This window comes from Chiloscyllium plagiosum, chromosome 3 (assembly GCF_004010195.1).
Source record: "Chiloscyllium plagiosum isolate BGI_BamShark_2017 chromosome 3, ASM401019v2, whole genome shotgun sequence".
Lineage (NCBI taxonomy): Eukaryota > Metazoa > Chordata > Chondrichthyes > Orectolobiformes > Hemiscylliidae > Chiloscyllium > Chiloscyllium plagiosum.
In genome coordinates this window covers 104,230,336-104,246,705 of record NC_057712.1, presented here as the reverse complement: position 1 = coordinate 104,246,705, position 16,370 = coordinate 104,230,336, and the positions used below count along the sequence as shown (strand labels likewise).

The 16,370-nt window shown below is 39.6% G+C and overlaps 1 protein-coding gene across 3 annotated transcripts in view; it reads left to right on the top strand.

The window, feature by feature from the left end:
• Positions 1 to 16,370, top strand: part of ascc3 (activating signal cointegrator 1 complex subunit 3) — a 541,129-nt gene that overhangs the window by 59,190 nt on the left and 465,569 nt on the right. For all 3 annotated transcript variants that reach the window (XM_043687007.1, XM_043687008.1, XM_043687009.1), the window contains 2 exons: positions 1,030 to 1,165; positions 1,702 to 1,827. In XM_043687007.1, the coding sequence (XP_043542942.1) occupies positions 1,030 to 1,165; positions 1,702 to 1,827 (262 nt within the window). The remainder of the gene's footprint in view (positions 1 to 1,029; positions 1,166 to 1,701; positions 1,828 to 16,370) is intronic.

The window sequence follows — 16,370 nt, the reverse complement described above, 5'->3', positions numbered from 1 at the left end:
AAAATTACGATGAGTATAGTCCAAGTAAGGATAGGAATAAAAAGAAAAGGGAGTCTTCCAAAACTGTATGGTGCTTTGCTCAAATCACACCTGGAATACTATGCAATTTTGGACACTCTAAGTAAGGGTGTACAGGGGGTTATTGATTCTATAAATGGCTTGACTTACAAATGCCTGTACTTACAAATGTGATTCCAAACAGGAGTGTCATTTTAAAGATTCAATATACAAACATTTCCTGTGCTTACAAACAGCTGCTTTACATTGTCCTACATTATGTTCTGATTTGCATACCAATTGACTTGTGAATGGATTCCAAAACGGAACCTTTTTGCAACTCTGAAACTACCTGGAATTGCTTTGGAGGTAGCACAGGAAAAGTTCACTAGTTTTTTTTTGGGATGGAAGGTTGGCATAAGATGAGAGACTGGGTAAATGGGATTTTTTTGGAGTTTGGAAGCATGAGTAGTGATCTAGTTAAAACATTCGAGATTTTGAAGGGGCTTGATAGGGCAGATAGTGAAACATTGTTTTCCCTCTCTGTGATATAGAAACATACACACACTGTCAGGAGTATAGGTTAATCATTCAGGCCATATTGAGAAATTTCTGCACTTAAATTCTGAAGAATTGCAGCACTTTTTACAAAATTGAGGGCTGTGTGGAATGTGTGGGAAAGTGGAGTTGAAGCCCAAGATTTGCCATGGTCATTATCAATAGAGAGCACAGTAGGCAGGTTGTATTGTCGCTCTCTTCTATTTCTTATGATCTTGTAGAATGTATCTGATCACTTCCTCAGTACTACAGTTCTCTGCTACAGAGTGGAATTGTTTTATACTTCACCTCTGCAGTAGAGTTTGAGCCTGAATGGATTGTTTTTTTGCTATGTGAAGATTCATTAAAATGTCAGTTTTAGGATGGATATTCCAATTAGAGTAAAATGGAGAGGGAAAATTAGGTGTAGTTAAGTTTCAAGACATATATGCAGGTACGATTTTGAAATTGCATTTTCTGTTTTGTATTTGATAGAGAGCTTGCTCTTCAGAATGCACGGATAGCACCAATTCTGACAAGACAGCATGACTATGAACTAATCAAATATCCACATGTTTATGATTCAAAAAGTGAAGCAAAGCAATCCCCAGCTTTTGTTGCTGGTGCAAAGGTATGATTTTTGTTGACTTTGTCCATTCAAGTTGTATTCGTTGGATTTTGAGAAAAAAACAAAATGTTCAGATAACATCAGTAGACAGAGGAATAAAGTTAATATTTTAGATTGATTTTTCATTAGAAAGAGAAATGTGTAACTGGTTTTAAGCAAATTAAAAATGAGTAGGTGGAAAAATATCCATGAAGATCATATTTAGGAGCACATAAATATTAAATTCATGGTTTATGCTAAGGATGGCTGTGGTGGGAAATGAGTTTGATTTCTGCATCTTGGAGTATGAACGAGAAATGTTAATAAAGCAATTGTACTTGACATTAGATCTTTTTTGTGTGATCCTCCATGCGCATAAAAATAGTCACTATAAACGTGGTCTTAAAAGTTGATTTTGAATCAATAAATAGCCAATGAAAATAAAGATCTGTTGACTGTCTTGCAGTTGTTAGCTGAATGCTTAATTCTTAACTATGCTCAACTGTTCTTAACATCTTAATCTATTCATGAGCTAACATATGTGCTTTACTGTTGTACAGATATATCTTTCAGAAGAAGTTGAGCGAGAGAACAACAAAGTCTATGAACAAGTAGTCATTCCTGCAACACAATCTATGCCAATTGGTATTCAAGAGAAACTGATTGATATTAAAAACTTGGATGAGGTAAATAAATTAATACTCCAGATAAGTTGATCAGAAGATTATTGTTCATCAGTTGTAATGTGCATACGTTAAATACAATTATGGAATTGATTTTGGAGTTAGTTACAACACAATTGATATAACTTTAAATTTCAGTTAGCATTTTTCATTTTTTTTTGAGACTACAGCAATACATTTTCCTTCAATTAACAGTTTGCTGTGTTTTTTGAAGATGGTGATTCTGTTCTGAGTTGTTTTTGTCATTGTAGTAGTGAGAAAAGTTTAGTTTGTTCTGTGGTTGATACCAACTTCATTCCAGTCTTTTTGGCTTGTGTGCATATTGTTAAACACCTGTTCAGATGTGTTATGACAGAACTGTGTGGAAGAGGTTGAAGTCTGGCCTGGCTCAGAGGCAGGGACGCTGCTGCTGCTGCTGCAAAAGCCCCTCCTGATTATTTGTTTGTATGCATACATTAAAAGAGATCACAGTTGACCTGTTGTTTGGGAATAATGTAACACAGTTAGAGAAGCCATCTTAGTGACACAAGACCAATCTTAACGGCACCTACTGTCAGTAAAGCTGCTTCTATTCTATCCCTAAACATGTATTTGTGAATTGCTGTCTTCGGGATCCCTGAGACAGGATGAACAGGGTTGTTGGTGAACCAGCTCTATTCCTCATTTTGTAACCCACTGAAAAATGAAATCTTTGATTTCCCAGATTGTTCTATCAGGAGCTTACAGCAGAGCCATTTAAATCTGTGAAGTTGCCTGGGGTTTTGTGATTACTGGTACATATAATGAAAGTGAACCACAAGAAAAATATATGGAATATTTTAGTTTATAAAGAGACAATATTCACTTAAGTTTTGAGTTGAATAAGTTTTAAGTTGGACGGAATTTGAAAAGTGCGTACAAGACAATTTTCTGGTTCAGTATGTGGATGTACCTACTAGAGAAGGTGCAAAACTTGACCTACTCTTGGGAAATAAGGCAGGGCAGGTGTCAGTGGGGGAACACTTTGGGGCCAGCGACCATAATTCTATTAGATTTAAAATTGTCATGGAAAAGAATAGACCAGATCTAAATGTTGAAGTTCTAAATTGGAGAAAGGCCAATTTTGATGGTATTAGGCAAGAACTTTTAAAAGCTGATTGGAGGCAAATGTTCGCAGGTAAAGGCTGGAAAATGGGAAGCCTTCAGGAATGAGATAACATTTATCCAGAAAAGGTATACTCCTTTCAGGGTGAAAGGAAAGGCTGGTAGGTATGGGGAATGCTGGATGACTGAAGAAATTCAAGGTTTGGTTAAGAAAAAGGAGGAAGCATAAGTCAGGTATAGACAGGATAGATCGAATGAATCTTTAGAAGGGTATAAAGGAAGTCGGAGTACCCTTAAGAGGGAAATCAGGAGGGCAAAAAGGGGACATTGCTTTGGCAAATAGAATTAAGGAGAATCCAAAGGGTTTTTACAAATACATTTAAGGACAAAAGGGGAACTAGGGAGAGAATACGGCTCCTCAAAGATCAGCATGGTGGCCTTTGTGTGGAGCTGCAGAAAATGGGGGAGATACTAAATGAGTATTTTGCATAAGTATTTACTGTGGAAAAGGATATGGAAGATATAGACTGTAGGGAAATAGATGGTGACATCTTGCACAATGACCAGAATACAGAGGAGGAAGTGCTGGAGATCTTGAAATGGGTAAGGTGGATAAATCCCCAGGACCTGATCAGCTGTACCCGGGAGCTCTGTGGGAAGCTAGAAAAGTGATTGCTGGGCCTCTTGCTGAGATATTTGTATCATCGATAGTCATGGGTGAGGTGCCTGAAGACTGGAGGTTGGCTAACGTGGTGCCACTGTTTAAGAAGGGTGGTAAGGACAAGCCAGGGAACTATAGACCAGTGAGCCTGACCTCGATGGTGGGCAAGTTGTTGGAGGGAATCCTGAGGGACAGGATGTACATGTACTTGGAAAGGCAAGGACTGATTAGGGATGGTCAACATGGCTTTGTGCGTGGGAAATTATGTCTCTCAAACTTGATTGGGTTTTTTGAAGAAGTAACAGAGGATTGATGAGGGCAGAGTGGTAGATGTGATCTATATGGACTTCAGTAAGGCGTTCGACAAGGTTCCCCAGGGGAGACTGATTAGCAAGGTTAGATCTCACGGAATACAGGGAGAACGAGCCATTTGGAATACAGAACTAGCTCAAAGGTAGAAAACAGAGGGTGATGGTGGAGGGTTGTTTTTCAGACTGGAGGCCTGTGACCAGTGGAGTGCCACAAGGATCGGTGCTGGGCCCTCTACCTTTTGTCATTTACATAAATGATTTGGATGTGAGCATAAGAGGTACAGTTAGTAAGTTTGCAGATGACACCAAAATTGGAGGTGTAGTGGACAGCAAAGAGGCTTACCTCCGATTACAACAGGATCTTGACCAGATGGGCCAATGGGCTGAGAAGTGGCAGATGGAGTTTAATTCAGATAAATATGAGGTGCTGCATTTTGGGAAAGCAAATCTTAGCAGGACTTATACACTTAACGGTAAGGTTCTAGGGAGTGTTGCTGAACAAAGAGACCTTGGAGTGCAGGTTCATAGCTCCTTGAAAGTGGAGTTGCAGGTAGATAGGATAGTGAAGAAGGCGTTTGGTATGCGTTCTTTTATTGGTCAGAGTATTGAGTACAGGAGTTGTGAGGTCATGTTGCGGCTGTACAAGATATTGATTTGGCCACTGTTGGAATATTGCATGCAATTCTGGTCTTCCTATCGGAAAGATGTTATGAAACTTGAAAGGGTTCAGAAAAGAATTACAAGGATGTTGCCAGGGTTGGAGGATTTGAGCTATAGGGAGAGGCTGAACAGGCTGGGGCTATTTTCCCTGGAACATTGGAAGCTGAGGGGTGACCTTTACAGAGGTTTACAAAATTATGAGGGGCATGGATAGGATAAATAGACAAAGTCTTTTCTTTGGGGTCGGGGAATCCAGAACTAGAGGGCATAAGTTTAGGGTGAGAGGGGAAAGATATAAAAGAGACCTATGGGGCAACGTTTTCACACAGAACGTGGTACGTGTATTGAATGAGCTGCCAGAGGAAGTGGTGGAGGCTGGTACAAATGCAACATTTCAGAGGCATTTGGATGGGTATATGAATAGGAAGGGTTTAGAGAGATATGGGCCGGATGCTGGCAGGTGGGACTAGATTGGGTTGGGATATCTGGTCGACATGGACGGGTTAGACCGAAGGGTCTGTTTCCATGCTGTACATCTCTGACTCTATGAATGGCTTGATAATGTACTTTGGAGGATTGAATGCTTCTGATGTGATGCTGTCAGCATCACACAGATATATAAGCTGGACTGACATTTGTGTATTCGTGCAAGTTCGTATACTCAATGTTACACAAACTGCTGTCACTGTACATCATTAATGCTGGTACTGATTGATAAAATTTGATGAGCTTCAAAGGCTGCAAAATTTGCTGTTGGCTGAGTTTCTCATTTTGTTGAGAAATTTTTAAATAAAATACTGCAGTTATGTCGTTCAGCGTATTTCCAACATTTTCTTTTTATATTTCTGCTAAGTGTGATGGTCAGACTGCTCTGCACTTTGAAATTTATTTAATATTTCTCATCACTGAAATGATTACTCTTTGGATTGCATTTGTTTTTTATTTCAGTAGAGACTCAATTTTGATCTGTTGATTTCATCTCAACTTTCTGACAACAGAAAAATTGAGAACTTTTGTTCCCTAAACATTTTGGTTTTGATATTCCATTTGTGATCTGTGAGTTGGTTTTAAGTGAGATTGTAAATTAATATTTTGAGTTTGGGTGGTAGCTTAATTTATCTCCAGTTTAGTTTGTCATGGGGGTCCTGGCAGCCCATTTGAATCAGTGAGGAGAGTTTTTGTTTTAACATTTTACTACTTGTGAATCTGTGAATTGGCAAGTCTGTACTCAAGTTGAGGTTGGTTAACTCACTTGGCTGGATTGTTGGTTGTGATACAAAATGATGCCAACAGTGTGGGTTTAGTTACTGCACTAACTGGGGCTATCATGAATAACTCTACTTCTCAGTTTCTCACCGCACCTGAGGTGTGGTGACCCTTTGGTTAACCCACCACTAATCGCTTCTCTGTAATGAGAGAATGGCTGTATAGTTTAGTAGGACTATGGCAACATTACCTTTTACTCAAGTGCAATTGTATAGACTATCCAGTTCACAAAAAAAATGTTTTCAAGTATTTGTCCCAGTGTGAAAGATGTACAGGTAGAAGATCCTTTATCCGAACATCCAAAAACCGAAAAGCTCCGAAATCCGAAGGTTTTTTGTGAAGTTTTTTTCTCATTAACAAGGTTGCTTGGCAAGCAAACAGTTAATTCAAGTCGACACCCACACGAGGCGTGTCACTCAGATGTGAATGTGGGGGGGGGGGGGTGTGGCCAAGCACATTCCTACTTAGAAGTCTGCTCCTCCGCTAAGATTTTAAAAAATTTCATCATTAAATTGTCACTTATTCTGAAAAACGAAAAATTCTGAATTCCAAAAAACAGCTGGTCCTGAGCATTTCAGATAAAGGATCTTCTACCTCTAAATGCATGTAACAAATTTATCTCCTTGTGTAAAAGACTTAGTCTTTACTGCAAGCTCTTCTTATTTGGGTAATTCTCAATTTTGTCAGAAGTATAAACCTGGCACTATTGGATTATCCATCTCTTGTACATTTGACCAGAATGTTTTTCTATAGATGCCATGGGAAAGCGAAATTGGATGAGGTGAACATGGATGACCAATCCATTCTCCAGATATTTTATGACCTTATGAACGTTGTTAGTTAACCTGTTTTGGTTCATAGAGCTACTCAAATTTTGATGTGCAAATATTTTCTTTGTTTCTACAAGCTTTCCCTATTAAAGTCCACTCTTTCAGTTTTTAGGAAAAACCTATTCAGGGACTCAGAATAATTTTTTTTTTGAAACTGGGACTTCTTGGTGCTCTGTCTTAGTCCTTAAAATGGACCTTTAAAATGTTAGAATGCGAATGCAATTCCTTTATTCAAAAACAGAGGGAACTGGAAAGCATGGGCTAATTAGCTGAATGTCTGCCACAAGGAAGGTGATAGAAGCTCTTATTAAAGATGATGTAGCAGGGCATGTGGATAAGCTTCAAGATGATCAGGCAAGAGCATGGTTTTGTGAAATGGAAGTTATGCTTAAACAATTGGAGTTCCTGAAGGAAGTAAAGGGCTACAAAGGTTATTGCAGAAAATAAAAGCTCAAGGTGTAATGTCTTGGCATGGATAAAAATTTGGCTAGCCAGCAGAAAATAGAGGAAGTGTCAACATGTCATTTTCTGATTGCCAAGATGCAATGAGTGGTGTTAAGTTCTTAAGCTTTGGGGTTTCTTTATTTTGATGAAATTTTTGAGAACATGGTTTGGTATCAGGCTCGTTTGGTAAGTCTCCTGTGAATTACCTTGGAACATTTTTTGTGCATTAAATGCACTATATAAATACGCATTTTTGTTTGTAATAAAACATAATAGAAATTCAGAACTCTAACATGGAATCAAGTTGGATATTATTGTGCTTCAAGAGGTTTAGTGCAAGTGAGAAAAAGAGTTAAGGATATGAACAGGGATCAGAGATGTTGCCAAGAGCAACACTTGTTGCCCATCACTCTCTGAAAAGGTGGCTGTGAGTGTTGTCTTGCACCATTATCAGGACTAGAAAGAAATCTCTTGGTGTCAGAACTGTGATGAAATTTCTAAGCTATCAAAACTGAAAAGAGTCAATTGAGTAAGAGATCTTAAAGTTAAGGTAGGAGTAATACTTATCTGGGATTGAGTATCCTTAAAGGATAGCGGAAGGAGGGCTTATTCTCCTGTTCCTTGGATGCTGCCTGACCTGCTGCGCTTTTCCAGCAACACATTTTCAGCTCTGATCTCCAGCATCTGCAGCCCTCACTTTCTCCTATCCTTAAAGGATATTACAGATATGAAGGTGGAGTGATGAATTACCAGTTAAGTGGGTTACTTTGATCTGAATGGTGACATGCTTGGTGAAACTGCATCCATCCAGGTAAGTGAAACTTATTCCACCACTTCTATCACCCCCCCTGATATGCCTTGTAGATGGTTTGAATAGTAAGTTAATGAATCACTTACCTCAAAATGCTAAAAAGCAATGTTTGACAATGTTTTGGACCAGGCCAAGCTACTCAAAACATTCTTAAGCAGGCAGCCCAGACCATTACTTTGCAATTTGTTTCTGTAAGTGTACAGTGAAAATTACCCAGAGTAAGCTCGCGAGGTTGACTACCAGGTTTTAAACAGACAAAAATTTATTCACAAGATTACACAATGTAACACACAGAACAGAATAAAGAACACCGACAGAATTGTCTATCCAAACTAGACTTAATTATGCTGTTCTGAATATACAACAGTACCAATAAACAAGCCTCCTTAAAAACCAATAAAAATGGAACAAATGCTTACAGGTTGAAGTTAGAAGGGCAGGAGAGGAGACAGTTTGTGTTTCTACACAACTCACTTTGAACTCCCAACTAGTTCTGGACTGAATTGCTCAGCTAGAGATCTGACCACTCCCCTTTCATTATACAGGTCACTTTTAAAACATGACCACTTTGACCTGAAGTCTCATCTGTTTACATATAAACAAAAGGGCCTCTCAATACCGTTTAATCTCTGTACCAAGCCAGTCTAATTGGAACTGGGAGCTAGTTTATGACCCCTCTGAAAAATTTCAAGGACACAGTATCCTTGAGAAAAGGAACAGCTTTTAGAAAAAAAGAGGCCTTCGTTGTGACAACAAGTTGTTACGTTTGCAGATGCCACACCTCCCTGCTTTGTACTGATGGAGGAGAGCAAGTTTTTAACATTGCAAATATCGTGTCAAACAAGTTGACTGGCATGACCCCAAACTTAACTGGATGAGTTCTATAAATACTGTGGCTGCAAGAGTAGAGTGTGTTTCAAGTTGATGTATTGTGAAATATATTAGCACAATGAGTGGTAGTGCATGATGCATAAACTGCTCGTCAACTCTTGCTGTCTTTGCTGACAATTAGTATAACTAGTTGAAAAAGAGACCTGAGTACATAAGCCTCTTGCACTAATATATACAAATGACAGTGAGAAGAAGGACGGTTAATATAGGATTGAAAGTCTTATATCTGAGTGCAAGCAGTATAAGGAATAAGGTAAATGAGCTTGTGGCGCAGATCGAAATTGGCAGATATGACATGGCTGCAACGGGTTAGGATTAAGAGCTGAATATTCAAGGTTATGCATCCTATTGGAAAGATAGGCAGGTGGGCAGAGGGGGTGGGATTGTTGTATTATAAGAAATAAAATTAAATTAGTAGTTAGAAATGAAGTGGGGTCAGATGGTGTAGAATCTGTGTGGGTAGAATTGAGGAACCGCAAAGGTGAAAAAAACTATAGTTGGAGTTATGTACAGGCCTCCAAATGGTAGTCAGGAGCTGGGGCACAAGATACACCAGGAGATAGAAAAGATGTATAGGGAATGCAAAGTTACAGTGATCATGGGGAATTTCAATATGAAGGGGTCTCGGAAAATCAAGTTGGTAGTGGGTTGCAAGAAAAGGAATTTGTGGCATATCTACAAAATGGCTTTTTGGAGCAGTTTGTGGTGAAGCCCACTAGGGAACAGGCAATACTGAATTTAGTGTTGTGTAATCAGGCAGATTTAATTAGAGAGCTTAAGGTGAAGAAACCCTCTGGAGGCAGTGAGCATAACATGATAGAATTTACTCTGGAATTTGAGAAGGAGAAGATAGAGTCAGAGATAACGGTATTACAGAGGAATGAGTGAGGAGCTGGGTAGAATTGACTGGGAGAGGACCCTAGCAGGAATGACAGTGGAACAGCAATGGCAGGAGATTCTGGGATTAAGTCAGAATACATAGCAGAGATTCATCTCGAGTAAACAGAAGCATGATACAGGGAAGATGAGGCAACCATGGCTGATCAGGGAAGTCACAGATAGCATGTTATGCGGTGAAGGCCAGTGGGAAATCAGAGGATTGGAAAGCTTACAAAGATCAATAGAGGGCAACAAAAAAAGGAAATAAGGAGGGAGAAGACTAAATACGAGAGTAAACTAGTACGCTAGCCAGTAATATAAAGGAAGACTGTAAGGGTTTCTTTAGATATCTAAAGGGTAAAAGAGAGGCAAAAGTGGACATTGGACCACTGAAAAAATGATACTAGAGGTAGTAGTAGTAGTAGTAGTAGTAGTAGTAGTAGTAGTAGTAGTAGATAACAAAATGTCTGAGGAACTGAATAGTTACTTTGCATCAACCTTCACGGTAGAAGACACAAGTAATATCCCAAAAATTCAAGAGTGAGTGGGCAGAGCTGAGTTTGGTGGCCATCACCAAGGAAAAAGTGCTAGAAAAACTGAATGGTCTGAATGTGAATAACTCACCTGGACCAGATGGACCACACTCCAGGGTTCTGAGGGAGATAACAGAAGAGATAGTGGGGACATTAGTGGTGATCTTTCAGGAATTGTTAGAATCAGGGAAGGTCCCAGAGGACTGCAAAATTGCTAATGTGACATCTCTGTTTAAAAATGGAGTATGGCAAAAGAGGGAAAATTACAATTCCAGGGTACAGAAATGTGGACGCTTTTTAAGGAGCACTTGTTGCGAGTGTTGGATAACTTTGTCCCACTGAGACAGGCAAGGACTGGTAAGGCGAAGTAGCTTTGGATGTCAGGAGTAGAAGAGATTCTTGTCAAGATGAAGGGAGCTTACTTAAGGTTGAGGAAGCAAGAATCTGGCACAGCTTTAGAGGATTCCAGGGTAGCTAGGAAAGTCCTCAAAAAAGGACTGAGGAAAACAAGGAGGGGGCACAAAAAAGCCTTGGTGGGAAGGATTAGGGAAAACCCAAGGGTATTCCACACTTGCGTGAGGAATAAGAGAATGGCCCTCCCCTCTCTCTGATCAATCAGGGACGGTGGAGGGAATTTGTGCCTGGAGTCTGGAGAGGTACTGGAGACCCTAAATGAGTTTTTTGCTTCAATTTTCACTAGAGAGAGGGAGCTTGTTGGTCGTGGGAACACCATGGACCAGATTAATAGGCTTGAACAGATTAATATTAAGAAAGTGGATGGACTGGAAATTTTGGGAAATATCAAGATAGATAAGTTCCCAGTGCCAGACCAAATATATTCAAAGTTACTACGGGAAGTGCAGAGTGAGATTGCTGCACCTCTGGTGGTGATATTTTGCATCCCCACTCTCCACAGGAGTAGTACTAATGATTGAAGGGAGGCGCATGTTGTTCCTCCCCAAGGAAGGGATTAGGGAAGTCCCTGAGAATTACAGACCAGTCAGTCTTACATTTATGATGAAGGGCTTTTGCCCGAATCGTTGATTGTTCCTGCTCCTCGGAAGCTGCCTGACCTGCTGTGCTTTTCCAGCACCACTCTAATCTAGTCTTATGTTTATAGTAAGCAAGATACTGGAAAGGATTTTGAGAGATAGGATTTATGACTATTTGAAAAAACCTAGTTTGATTAAAGAACGTCAGCATGGCTTTGTGAGGGCAAGTCATGCCTCACAGGCCTTAGTGTTCTTTGAGGATGTGATGAGCCAAGTTGACGAAGGTTGAGCAGTGGATATGGTATATATAGATTTCAGTAAGGCATTTGCTAATGTTCCGCATGGTAGGTTCATTCAGAAAGTTAGGAGGTATGGGATACAGGGAAATTTGGCTGGCTGGCTGAAAGAAGACAGTGGTAGTGTATTCCACCTGGAGGTTGGTGAGCAGTGGTGTCCTGCAGGGCTCTGTTCTTAGGCCTCTGCTTTTTGCAGTTTTTATGAATGACTTGGATGAAGAAGTGGAAAGGTGAGTTAGTAAGTTTGCTGATGACATAAAGGTTGGTGGTGTTGTCAATAGTGTCAAAGCCTGTTGCTGGCTACAACAAGAAATTGACAGGATGCAGAGCTGGGCCAAGAAGTGGTAGAAGAAGTTCAACCTGGATAATTGTGCTGTGCTTCATTTTGGAAGGTCATATTTAAATGCTGAATATAGGGTTAAAGACAGGATTCTGGGTGGTATGGAGGAACAATGGGATCTTGGGGTCCAAGTACATTAAATCCCTCAAAGTTGCCACCCAAGTTGATAGGGTTGTTGAGAAGGCGTATGGTATTTTGGCTTTCATTTGTAGGGAGATAGAATTTAAAAGCAGCAGCAAAACCTCGCTGCTCTTATCAAACCCTGATTAGACCACACATGGAATATTGTGTACAGTTCTGGTCGCCTCATTTTAGGAATGATGTACATACTTTAGAGAGGGTGCAGAGGAGATTTACCAGGATGCTGCCTGGATTGGAGGGCTTGTCTTATGAAGAGAGGTTGAATGAGCTAGAGCTTTTCACACCGGAAAGAAGAAGGAAAAGAGGTGACTTGATGGAGGTGTACAAGGTAATGAGTGGCATAGATAGAATAGATAGCCAGAGACAGAAATAGCGGTCACGAGGGGTCAAATTTTAAGGTGATTGGAGAAAAGTATAGGGAAGATGTCAGAGATAGGTTCTTTACGCAGAGAGTGGTGGGTGCATGGAATGCACTGCCAGCAGTGGTAGTAGAGTCAGATATTAAGGACAATAAAGCGATTGCTGGACAAGCACTGGGGCAGCAGTAAATTGAGGGGTGTGTAGGCTAGGTTGATCTGAGGTTAAGGTAGGTGCTCGGCACAAAATCGTGGGCTGAAGGGCCAAGTCTGTGCTGTACTGTTCTATGTTCTATCTTTTGGATTGCAAGCTGGAATGTAAGAACAGTGTGCCCTGGTTTTACAGACTACCTTCTTCATGTTGGTGACATGTGCAAGCAGTGATCAATGAAGAACTTGCAAGGGTTAATGTGGGCATTACTGTGCTAAAGCAAACTAGGCTTGCTCAAAGTGGATCCCTCAAAGGGCAACATCAATTCAAAATGGACAATGTTGGAGATATCAAAGAGAAATCTTGCATTCTATGTTTAGCAGAATCTTTTACCGTGCACCATGTGAGAGGTTCTGAAACATTGTCCACTGAATACTCTGCCCCTCCCATTCAAGTACACCATTTCTATACATTTTGTGTTATAGTAATTACATGCAACATTTGATGACATTGTTAGTCATGTCCCCCAATCTATACATCCAATCTTGTAAACACACAATCAATGATGGACATCTCTATGGTTAGCCGCAGGTCCCCCCAATGATTACATGAAGTTACCAGACATCTTTATCACTAGTCCTTGGGACCTTGCACTGTGTTTATCCACATTCCAATATACCGATGACTGCACTCTTCCTCAGACACTTGCCAGCCTTATTATGTTAATTAACAATAATTTATCACTGAGGAACTCTTAAATTCTCTTATGTAATCTTTGTTTTACTGCTGTCATTATGGGATATATAAAAGAATCCTAATTTCTACCCATTATTATGACATTTGTAATATATCTTCCAATCTAAAGTTTGTAATGTGTATAAAGTGATATAGTTACAAATAATGTTCTAATTATAATGTTATATAACAAGGCTAACAAATTGGGGAGCGGAAACAAACACAATCTTTGCATTTTGCAGCTATAAGTTGGTTCAAGATGAAGATCTGAAATCTGAATACAGGCTGAAGTAACTAGTTGTAGTCAGAAACATCCATTTAATACATGCTCTTACTAACCTAGGCAACAATAAAAAGGCTTCTTGATGCAAATAACATACCAAAATGGCGGCTTGATGCCAATAACATAACAAAATGGCTTCTAGGCTGCAAATTGACAATTCTGTTTAAAGCTGCTAAAAGCTGTATTCCTTAATTAACCATAGTGTGCTTTAACAAAGATTAGCAGACAATGCTTCCTTTACAGCACAGAAATCGGTAGACTAGATAAGACATTACGAGCCATCCTAACTGACCTTGCAAGTGCAGGTGGAGAAAATACTTTCTGGAGATAAAGGTGCTTGGATGTGTTGGTTCCCAGGAAATATCACTGAGCTAAATTACTGTCAAAAATGTCATTTTATTAAATTTGATTGGTAATTGTTTGAATCTACTCAGTAACCATGGCTGTACTTCTTTTAAAAAAAGATATAAAAATGTCTTAAGCCATGTGTGCAGCTTTTCCTAGGGACACAGAAGTGTTTAACCTCTGTATTGCTGGATCAAACTTGTTCCCGGCCGCGATGATTAAAGTGTGAAATTTTACAGAACCAGACTGAATTGCAAGTGTTTATTGACCGATCGCAGAACAGAGAGACCCTCCTCCCAGGGGGAGTGCAGATCCTCAAAGACAGAAGTTTGATTCCTTCTCCTTTCCCTCCATCCCCAAACCAAATTGGGCTTTTCTTCAGATACCTTCTACAATACTTTCCCCACCATCTAGCACATATTCAAACTCCATTGATAACAATAAAGTTCAATAACTTTCATAGCTTTCTGCATGCTCAGCTGCGAAGCTATGATCACTTATTTTCCATGCTTTATAGCCTCTTTTGCTCTCTTAAAGATTGTCTCTTTGCACCATTCGTTGCGCCATCTTCCCTGCCAGTGAGAGGTTCCCTTTGTACTGTCTATAGTTGGCTGCTCATAGGAATTCAACTGAATCCCTGTATAGAAACTTGTAGTTTTCATTTTTAATTTCACAGTTCTCGTTGATACGTATGTTTAATATGTAAAGACTTTACTTTTGGTTTTTGCTAAATTACAGGCTGGTTTACTAGACATCTCTTATCTACACTTTTCAAGGATGCTTTATTATCAGAAATGTTTGTGTGTGTGGAGATGTCTGTTGACAGAAATTTAATTAACTTCCCGAATATCGTGTGTGTGTGCTTATCCAGTGACCCTGTATGGAGGTTACAAATCTGGCTGTGAATGTCCGCTATATGTAACTGTCAATCCCTTTGACTCATTTTATGTCATCTAAAAAGCCCCAGGTGGCCATCTTGTCAACTTTAGTCATAGGCCACTACAACAGGCAAATTCAGCTTCTTTGACTGAGATTCACAAAATCCAGTCTACCCTAGTTCAGAGCAAAATTTTCTCCTAAAATGTACTTCACTTCACCTTTAATTGTGATCTGGGTTTCACAGTGTTCTTCTCATTGAGGTATGCAGTAGGCAAAGTAGACATGCATCCTGCCACTAGGACCTTCTGATGTTCATGCTGCTGGTCCCATGTGTAAGCTAGGAATTTCCTATCATTATTGTCATACTGCATTGCTATCATAGAGGATATGCTCCAGAAATGTAGGTTATCTCGTAGTTAGTCTACAGGGACTGGAACTGTTGGTAGATGGGATAGTTGAGAGGAGAGCACTACTTTATCCTATAGGTCAGTAAAGCAAGCCATGCCATAAGAACCAACCAGCCTCAACTGAGGCAAAATGTAATACACAAGAGTGCAGAAAGAAAGTCCATGATAAGTTTGCACCAGTGCTACCACCTACTCTAACTCTGTCATTACACATACCTCATACCAAGACTCATGGGCTACGACCATCATTATTCATTTTGATTGATTAATTAATGGGATCGGGGCTGACCATTTATTGCTCCTCCCTAATCACCCTTGTTTTGAATGGCTTCGCACTTCAGACCACAGTTAAGGTTCATCTCTATTGTGGATGTGGAATCAGACTAAGTAAATCTTTCAGATTTCCATTGCTAAAGGGCATTATAGAACCAGATGGGTGTTCATGCCATTGGTGCTATGTCACCATTAAACAAGTTTCTTAATTCCAGGTATTAATTGGATTTGGTTTTTTTGTACAGCTTTCCCATTCCTACAATTTAGCACTAATATTTGTCATATTTGTTTTTTTCTTTTAACTTGATAAGATCTTTAACTTCCTTGATGCACTGCAGCAACTCATCAAGCCTTCTGTGACAGCACCTTCAAAATGTTTGACCTGTACCACCAAGAAGGGCAAGAGTAGCAGATCTATGAGATACTGCATATTCCCCCTCAAGCCATGTATTGTTTTGATTTGAAAATATGATATATCCTAGTTCCTTCATTGTAGCTGAATCAAAAACCAAGAACTCCTTTCCACATAGTGCTGTGAGTACTCCTATACTAGAGGGACTCTGAGTTGAAGAAGGTGTGCACAATCAGCCTCTCAAAGGCAATTGAAGTTAGGCAAGAAATGCTGATATTGCCAATGATACTTCCATTTCCATGAAAGAAATTGCCATATCTAGTACCACTAGATTGAGAAGGGCATTTGGTACATGGAACAACACCATTTTCATGTTGCCCTCTGAGTAATTTACCATGTTGATTTGGAGAAATAGCACAGTTTCTTAACTGTTGTTTGGTCAAAGGCTTGGAACTACTTCTTCAGCACACCATCGGTGTATCTACACGACATTGACTAGTGGTTCAAAGAGGCAGCTGTCTACCATCTTGTCAAGTGTAAATAGGGATAGGCAGTAAATAACTGCTCAAACAAATAATAAAAAAAAACTTTCAAATGTAAAAACAATTTTCAAAATTACCAAATAAA